At 43.0% G+C, this 9,726-nt stretch overlaps 1 protein-coding gene across 2 annotated transcripts in view; it reads left to right on the top strand.

Moving 5' to 3' along the window:
• The first annotated feature begins 1,294 nt into the window (after positions 1-1,294).
• The window catches only part of adgrd2 (adhesion G protein-coupled receptor D2), a 65,551-nt gene continuing 57,119 nt past the window's right edge, over positions 1,295-9,726 (top strand). For both annotated transcript variants that reach the window (XM_052068206.1, XM_052068205.1), the window contains exons 1-4: positions 1,295-1,811; positions 1,979-2,036; positions 2,134-2,373; positions 2,459-3,082. In XM_052068206.1, the coding sequence (XP_051924166.1) occupies positions 1,767-1,811; positions 1,979-2,036; positions 2,134-2,373; positions 2,459-3,082 (967 nt within the window). In that variant the 5' untranslated portion in view covers positions 1,295-1,766. The remainder of the gene's footprint in view (positions 1,812-1,978; positions 2,037-2,133; positions 2,374-2,458; positions 3,083-9,726) is intronic.

Here is a 9,726-nt window from a genome sequence, read left to right as displayed (position 1 = left end):
ATGCAGCCTGAATTGGTGACCTAAGGGGACAATTCGGAGTGTTTCATTAACCTGACATGTATGTTTCTGGAATGCGGGAGTAAACCAGAGTACCCGGAGGAAATCCACGCGGGCATAGGGAGAATTTGCAAACTCCACACAGGAAGGCCAGAGGAGCAATCGAACCCTGCACCTCTGCACTGTGAGGCCGATGCCCTAACCAGTCGACGATTGTGTCACAAGAGAAAACCCTGATTATTTATTGTGTGAAATTCTTGACACTGAAGGAGAAAGTGTCGAGTTCCAAGTGTGAGGTACATGTCAGCTTTGAATAAACCAGAGAAGGGCTTTCTACGCTGGGGCCCTGTGGAGTTTTCTTGAACTTCAAGTGGATACTAGATGGAATACTAGTGGTTAGCTTTATTTCAACTGGTACATGCCTCAGTTCATGGTACTGTATGATGAGATTAAAAGTTTTAACTTTGACAGTGTCACAAGAGTCACTCTGAAGTCCATCACTTTTTTGAATAGTCATTTTTTTGGTTCTGTTATCCTCAGACTTCTTGGACATGTGAATATGTAGCTGGCATTAAAATCACACTTGATGTTTGCCTTTGTAAAAATCTCCTGGGGTGCCATCAAAGTGAAAATAAATTCTTGATGCCGGGTAAAGCAGAAGTCAGCAACAAGTCATCCCGAAGGACCACATGAACTCATCACTGATGGCCCATTGTGATTTCCAACTAACGTTGTAGACGTGGACCATGTGATAATGTGAACACTGACCGAAATTTATAGAATCAACTTTGATATTGATTCCAATTGATATTTATCGTTTTCCATATTAGTTTTCACATACACACGTATAATTGATTGTTAATAAGTACATACTTGAGGTAGTTTGAGCAAGTTTGTTGTTTTCAAAGTGTGTCTCAAATTGGGAGCCCTTCTTGTTAATCACGACCCAAGAAGCAGCTCACAGCTTCACAAAGGTTGATGACACCTGCACATTAATGGAAGAGGGTTTTTATAAAATGCAACCAAAGCATCCCTCAAATGTTAAGAACCAATCTTTTACCGACTATGAAGCAGGAAACTAGACTATTTTGATTAACTTGGAGTCATATATAGAAGTACAGTACTAAATAAGAGCTATGCGGTAAAAACGTCCCTTCCCGTGATGCTCTTGATGAACTCTCTTTTGCCAAATGCTTGACACTACTTGCGTAAGTAGGATTCTTTGGAGGGAAAAAAAAAGACTGCATTTGCATGACAAAGCTAGATGGCCTCAGGGTATTAGAGAAGGAGGGGTATGGTGTCTGGAGTGAGGGAGGAGGAAGGAGGGAAGAACGAAGAGTTCGAATAGATGTCCCTCCCGTCACACAGACCGGTGGGCTTGCTGATTGTCTCCCAGTCTTGAGACCCCTGCTGGATATGTTGGACGTAGAGGCAGAGGTTCTTGATGAAGAGTCTGGATGGATTTACCTACAGCTGTCCTACAGATGTGGATTTTGTTTCCAGATTACCTAGGGAGTGACATTCAGCTGTCTTTGCTGAAAAACACAGGTTCAAGTCGTATCTTTCCTGTGACCTGATTTTTGATATCAGCCTGTTGTTCGGTGGTTTGCTTCCATCCTGTTGTGAGATGAAACGTTTCGAATAGCTCTTCCGATAGACTTTTTTTTTAAACAGTGTATTAATACAGCACATTTTTCTTTCAAGATTTGTGAACCAGGACCAAGTTGGACAAGGATTTTGTTTTGACCGGGCATTGGACTGATCTAGAGATGACTGGAGCCTTGCATGCTGCACTAATACTGTTTTCTGTGGTGGTAATAGGCTTCTCATTCTACACTACATTATATAAAAGCTTTATCCAAAGATTATGTTTGTCTTATAGCTTTGTAATCATGAATGACACTATATTGAAGGATTGATGAAAGGAGTGATGGCAAAACATGAATGCCAAGTGTAACATCAACTTGACTTTTTCCTGTAGGTTGTGTGTGAGACTGAGCCAACTCATGTTGGGACTGACAGAGTGGGCGATTCACATGGTAAGTCAACGTTTAGCAATCCTTCAATCGAACCTCACATCTTCTAAATCATCGTGATAAGTATGTGTGTGTCTGAGCCAAAAATCTGACTCCCCAGGACAGTCCAAATCGGTTCGCTTATCCTCACACTGGGCGTTCGTGCTGGTCAATGACTCATTAGACTTTTCCAGGGCCGAAAGCTCCTGCAGAAGTCAGTTTAGCTCACTCGCCACCTTGGACCAATTGGAGCTCCGGGAAGGGGCGTTGGAGTTACTGCGTCAGGCCGGACACCAGTCACATGTCTGGATCAGTAATCCCTCCAAATTGCCATCCGAGCCATTGCCCCTGTCCAAGCAGTGTGAGTGAGCTCAGTGACGCAGTACAATCGGTATACCTGCTGCACATTTGCAACATTGAATAATTATTCCTTTGTTTTGATTTAGATTTGCAGTTCTCAGCTCTAAATTTCCCCAAAACATCCAGAGAAGGCTTTGCTCGTGTGAATAGGCCCTTGCCCGCTCTGTCATCAGTCAGTGTGTGTGTTCGTATTCAGTGGGACCCAGAATGGAATGAAGTGTCCACCATCTTCTCCTATGCTGCACGTGTTTTTACCAATGAATTCCTACTACGAGGTCATGGTGACATGCAGGGACGGATCCTCTTGGCACTCATTGTCCACGGGAAACACCTTCCGTATAAAGCCTGTTTCCCAAATGATGGTGGATGGCATCACATCTGTGTCACTTGGAGCAGCAGTCTGTGGGCCATCTATGTGGACGGTGAAAGGAAGGACGAGGGATCAAGCTCAGACACTTCTCGAGATATCCATGCTGATGGGATACTTATTCTTGGCCAGGACCAAGACTCGTTTGGAGGGAATTTCACGGAGCCTTTTTTTGGAAATATCACTGACTTAAATGTTTGGAATATTTCTCTGGAAAGCCGCCACGTCCGTGCTTTGAATGGATGCTCGGTCATAAATCAGGTCATGCTTTTCAGTTGGAACCTTGACCATTTGATCAATCACCCAGCCGTCAAGGAAGTCCGAGTTCTTCTGTTTTGTCCAGGTATGGCCACATTTTGTACTGCATGGATTTTCAGGTGTCTTGTCATATTTATTTATTCATTTTTAACAACTGTCACATCATGGTGTAGTGGTGTAATGGCTGATCGAAGGATTTCAGTTCACGTCTTCATGGGCTCAGCGCTACATTTTCCATCGCTCTGAATCTAAGAGTAAATGGTTGTCTGTTTCCTTAACGACACAGAGATTGCATGGCGGCAGGCTACTCTGAACAGTGTTAGTTGATTTAGGCTAATTATTGCTTTCACAGCAGTTGGTAATAAGTCTTGACGTTTTGTATTAATGAATCACACCAATGTTTCTAGAGCCTGAAAACACCAATATCCTCTTGACTACCAGTAGTTCGAATTGGTCCTCTGTAGAGGACATTTGTGAACCTAAATATCTCCCACCCAGTGCATCCAATCACATTAACTCCTTTGGTTACTCTAAAGAGGACATTCGATGCTTTCCAATGATGCCAAATTTGTAGGGGTTAGAAAAAGTAAGAAAATGGCTTCCCTCAGTGCAAGCACTTTTTATGGGAATAGGAAAAGTAATACTGTTTATCAAACACATTTCGTCTTGAAATGCTGTTGGCATTTTATTTATAAGACTCTTATGAACACTTTAAAGTGTTGTTTGAGTCGTTTTAAGTATATTTGAGCCTAGTATTCAAGTGTTTAAAAAATGTAAGGGAATTTAAAAAAAATTCTTTTGGAGTAGTCCAATTACTTCACATCGATTGGGGAATTTCAAAATAAATGTGATTGGACAACACTTTTTTTTCCTGCTAGTCAGGAGGATATCTGAAAGTGTGTTTTTATTGTTTCCGTAAACACTCTGAAAATGGTTGATTCTGAAAGCACAACACATGCACGCATTCAGGGTTCAGTCTGGGCATGCATGACCCCATTATGTGTTGTTCAAAATAATTTCTTACTCTACATGTACTGCACCGCTACTGTGACCATCGGTGATGTGTTACTGATTTTTTTTTTTTTTAAATGCACATCTACAGACAAAGGCCATTTAAAACACCAAAACAATTGATGTACTGTATGTGCATGAAGTGTTTTTGTATATTTTTAGTTTCACTTTCTATTTTTGCTCTTTTCCGTACATAAGGATCATTTTAGCATTGTCACGACAGTATATTAAACTTAAATATACACATTGCCACAAATCCTTAGAGGCTTGTGTGGGCAAGAAACATTGGCCGCAAGTGGGCCACTTTTGGAATTTTTTTCGGGATTATCAGGATATGACAAATTAAGATGAACAGTGAAATATGTGTATGTATATTCCCACTCAATGAATTTTCCTCAGCCGAGGTCTACGGTTGCCAGAGACCCAAACATAAGTGACATCTCAGTAATTGGATGTGCATTTCGAAGCAAACATGGTCAACTGAACCAGTAGCATGTATTTATATTCATGTCAGTCATTACAAGCTTGCAGACATTCCTATTCACCCAGGTCTTTTTTTTTTCCCAGGGCGTCGAATCCATCACAACAAAACAAACACAGCAGTCCGGTTGTGATCAATTCAGTGTCTGAGAAAGGCAGTACAAACATGTTACCTGTCACACTCCCACTAAACAATGTAATGTAAGGGACGAATAAGACATTCTCGCCCATCTTTAATGAATTTTACATGTTGCACAATCTCACAAAATGTAATTGCTGAATTTTAGTACTTAACACAGGCAGGGGTCGAGGGTGGCCCGTAGTGCCTGAGGGGCAGGATTTTTGGTCTTGGGGGCTTTGCTCCCAGGGATATATTATAATAGAAATAATTACTTTCATACAACAGAAACTATATTTTGCATGTTGAAAGTAGCTTACCCAAGACTGGAAACAAAAAAATGCTGAATCCCCCGCGCGCCCCCCCCCCCCTCCAGCATATTGAATTTATGATTTAATAGGGTAAAATATTTTTCAAGGTCCTCTTTCCATTTACCGTACATTGTGTAAACAAATATAAGAAATAAATTAATCTGAATACCCTAAACAGTGTCAGATTTAATATACATAAATGTTTTGGTCTTACAGGTTAGGTTTATACTTAATTAAAGGAAACCAAACCATAAATGATTATGAAAGGCAGTTTATCTCTTTCAATTAGAGTTGTTACTTGGTTAACACTTGGACTTGTAGGTTTTTAAGCATTCACGATCACAACTTCACAAAATTATTTAGCATAAACATAAATCACTAAGTCATGAATCAAATTACAACAATAATGCCAACATGTGCAAATATAAGTATGGCACTACTGAAGTATAAGCACTGAACTTATCAAGACACGATATGAATAAATGAAATTAAAAGTCCATCAAACAAAATGAAACAGTTACTTTGTTTTTCCTCCCAAATTGCAGATTTCTTTTCTTTTTATTTAAAAATTGCATTGTACCGCATTGCAATATCTATTTGAAGTTTACTAATGCTACTGTTCATGTTGATCACATTTATGATTCTAAAGCGGGTACATACACAACAAGCAACATTTGAGACTCTACAAATGGTTGGGGGGTGGGGGGTGGGGGGCTCATTACGTGTGAGTTACTGCTCGAGAGTGTGGCGTATTTGAGATGATCATTACAGCACACCACACACATCACGTTGAGTCTCCTACCCTAAACCTCTTTTCGAAGCAGGACTGACCTGGGAGAGGCAGCACAGAACATCCAGATTTACCGTCCAGGAAGAAAGTGTCGTGTTAGTAGTGGCAGATGATGGAGTTTTTTTTTTTTTTTTGTAGGTGGTACATCCATCCATCCATCCATTTTCTAGACTGCATATCCAGTTCAGCACTGCTGGTAGCCGGAGCCTTTTCTTGCTGACTTCAGGCGAAAGGCAGACCACACCCTAGACTGGTCATCAGTCACCCACAGAGAACATATCGAGACAGACGACCATTCAATCTCACATTGACACCGTCCTAAACTACGCTGCCTGAGTCAAAGTCAGGCAAATGTAACATAACATCATCAGTGACACTTCATCATTCAATTATCTTTTCAACTGAATCATTACATGTCTTTCAGATTTTAAAAGGTACTGTGGTTCTATATTCTACCCTTTTAAATGATCTATACCGACACATTGTTACCGTGTTTAAAATAAGCAAAACATGCATGGTGCAAAAACATAGCCAGCTCAGGATTTGGACCCCCTTTTCACAGATAGGGAGTGTTAGTGTGCTAACCGCAAGGCTGAAGTCAACTAAGAGTCCTGTTTAAATAAAAAAAAAAAGAACAGCATGGTTTTGTGTTTTTGTGCTGATAGAGCCATCATCACAACCAGCAAAAAATCAAGACAAAAGAGCCAAGATTCAAACTGCAGAGCCTTCGGTTTCTTAGCAACCTGCTCTATAAACTGAGCCACAGCTGCCCAGCAAGGTCAGCTGCCTAGGTCCTGCCAGAAGCTGGTGATAGCTGATGACCAGCTGGAATCAGCATGCTGGTCTTACCGGCCCCAAAACAAAGCATCCTGGTCTATGCTGTATTATAATTATTTATATTTTATTTAGATTGCACTCTTTCAACATTATCTGTGGTGACTGAAAAGTGGCAAACCTATTTTTACAAAGAATACAGTGGAAAGTATTTTACACTTTCCATTTTTCAAATGGAAAGTGTTAAAGTAATCAGCGGTCAGAAAAATACAATAAAATACTAACTGACCTGAGTTATTTCCATGTCACTACCTATTCAACTGAGGGGTGTTTGCCAACAGTTTTTGTGTTTTTTTTTCCTTGTCGCAAAGGAATTTCTAACATGTTCACATAAGCAGCGCAGCTCATCATTTCCTGTATAATACATACTTATTTTATAATAAATATACTTGTTCAGGGTGTCCCAGTGGTCGACTGGTTAGCGCATCGGCCCCACAGTGCAGAGGTGAAGGTTCGATTCCGGCTCCAGCCTTCCTTTGTTTGCATGTTCTGTGTGGGGTTTCTCCGGGTACTCCGGTTTCCTCCCACATTCCCAAAACTTGCATAGCAGGTTAATGGAACACTCAAAATTGTCCCTAGGTGTGAGTGTGAGCGTGAATGGTTGTATGTCTATGTGTGCCTTGCAATTTCTTGGCAACCAGTTCAGGGTGTCCCCCACCTACTGCTTGACGACAGCTGGGTTAGGCACGCCCTGCGACCCTTAAGAGCCTTATAAACAGATCAGAAAATGGATGGATGGATGGATGGATATACTGATTCATTTTTTTTCACTTTCAGAAAAGTGATGTGTCAGTGGCAAGTTGGCACCCTTGCACCTACTCTACTGACCAGCCCCCACTGCGTAGTTATCGTAGTCGGAGTGGTTTGAGCAGTAGCTTCAGTCGTCAGCGAGAGGCTAGCGACCAGTTCAGGGTATATAGTAGTGCCTACTGGTCAAAGTCAGCCGGGATAGGTTCCATCATGACCGTGACCTTTGTGAGGCAAAGTGAAAAGGGTAATAGATGATGATGGATGGATGTAGTCGTAATACATGAAGAAGGAATTAGGCTAACAGTGAGCTTAGCTGGTAGTTACATTGCAGTTGCAAAATCTTCTTGTCATTTTACTGTGGGTCGATGACAGGGAGACATGTTACACATGGTACATTCAATTTGAATGCAGCTGCAGCAGTGGAAGGTTCAGCTTACTTAGTAATTGGTTGTCAATCTGTTTCACATCACAATCGGAGCGTCTGTGACACGCCTGTCCATAAAATAAGATAAGATAAGATAAGATAAGATAAGATAAGATAAGATAAGATAAGATAAGATAAGATAAGATATCCTTTATTCGTCCCACACTGGGGAAATTTACAGCCTCTAGCAGCAAGAATGTATGTAGAAAGAAGAAAGGAGAAAGAGAAAAAAAAACATCTTTTAATTAAATACAATATGAACACAAATGGATAAATCGCAGTACTATTTACAATTTTCCTTCACATCATTGAATTATTATTATTATTATGATTGTTATTTTTTATTCATCAGCCTGACAGCAGTCGGTAGGAACGAGCGTCGGTATCTCTCCTTCTTGCAGCGCAGGTGTAACAGTCTCTGGCTGAAGGAGCTACCAAGTGCTGTCAGGGCGGGCTGGAGGGGGTGGGAGGGACTGGCCATCATAGCTTTTAGCTTAGTTAGCATCCTTCTGTTGCCCACCTCCTCCAGAGTGTCAAGGGTGCAACCAAGGACAGAACTGGCCTTCCTGACCAGTCGCTCCAGTCTCTTTCTGTCCCGGGCTGAGATGCTGCCTGACCAGCAGACAATGCCATAATGGATGGCCGAGGCCACCACCGAGTTATAGAATGTCTTAAGGAGTGACCCCTGAACCCCAAAAGACCTCAGTTTCCTGAGTAGGAAGAGTCGGCTCTGTCCTTTCCTAATCAGGGTGTCCGTGTTTGTAGACCAGTCCAGTTTGTCGTTCAGAAGAACACCAAGGTACTTGTAGGAGGTCACCCTCTCTATGTCCATACCCTGGATGTTCATCGGTGCTGGTGAGGACTTTTTCCTGCAGAAATCCACAACCAACTCCTTAGTTTTCCTAGGGTTGATCTGGAGGAGATTCTGCTGGCACCAGTCCACAAAGTCCTTTGTCAGTCCCCTGTACTCCCGATCGTCCCCTTCTGTAATGAGGCCAACAATCGCAGAGTCATCGGAGAACTTCTGAAGGTGGCAGTTTGGAGTGTCGTGTCTGAAGTCCGAGGTGTAGAGGATGAACAGGAATGGAGCCAGAACAGTGCCCTGCGGCGCTCCAGTGCTGCAGAGAAGCCGGTCCGACTCACAGCTCTGCAATCTCACGTACTGCGGCCGATTTGTGAGGTAGTCTATGATCCATGCTGTGAGATGGTGGTCCACTCCGGCGTTCTGCAGTTTGCCTTCCAGCAAATTGGGCTGGATGGTGTTGAAGGCACTGGAGAAATCAAAGAACATGATTCTCACAGTGCTCCCAGCCTTCTCCAAGTGTGACAGCACTGAGTGGAGGAGGTAGATAATGCCGTCTTCCACGCCGATGCCAGGCTGATAGGCAAACTGCAGCGGGTCCAGTGCCGAGCTCACCAGCAGTCGAAGGTGGGCGAGGACAAGTCTCTCCAGCGTCTTCATCAGGTGAGACGTCAGCGCCACCGGTCTGTAGCTGTTCAGCTCCTTAGGGTGGGGGGTCTTGGGCACTGGGACCAGGCACGAAGTTTTCCACAGCTGTGGAGCTCTGCCCAGCTTCAGGCTCAGGTTGAAGATGTGCTGGACAATGTTACACAGCTGGTCAGAGCAGGTCCTGAGGAGCCGGGAACTGATCTTGTCCGGACCTGCTGCCTTCCTCACATTCATCTTCCTCAGTTGGTTCCTTACCTGCTCTGTTGTGACGGACAGGCAGGAACCAGGTGACATACTGGGTTGATGAGAGCTGGTCGAAAGAGGAGGGGGAGGAGAAGAAGTCCTCAGTGAGAGAGGTTGCAGTTTGTGGTTGGGGGAAGGGACAGACGACTGGTCGAAACGGTTGAAAAAATGGTTCAGTCCATCTGCCCAGTCCTTGTCCTTCTTGATCACTGTCTTTGGGCTGTCATGGCCTGAGATGGTTTTCAGGCCCCTCCAGACACCAGTGACATTGCTGGCCTGTAACTGGTCCTCCAATTTCATCCTGTATATCTTCTTCCC

Source organism: Hippocampus zosterae, chromosome 6, assembly GCF_025434085.1.
Source record: "Hippocampus zosterae strain Florida chromosome 6, ASM2543408v3, whole genome shotgun sequence".
Classification (NCBI taxonomy): Eukaryota; Metazoa; Chordata; class Actinopteri; order Syngnathiformes; family Syngnathidae; genus Hippocampus; species Hippocampus zosterae.
This window is presented reverse-complemented; position numbering and strand designations above follow the sequence as displayed.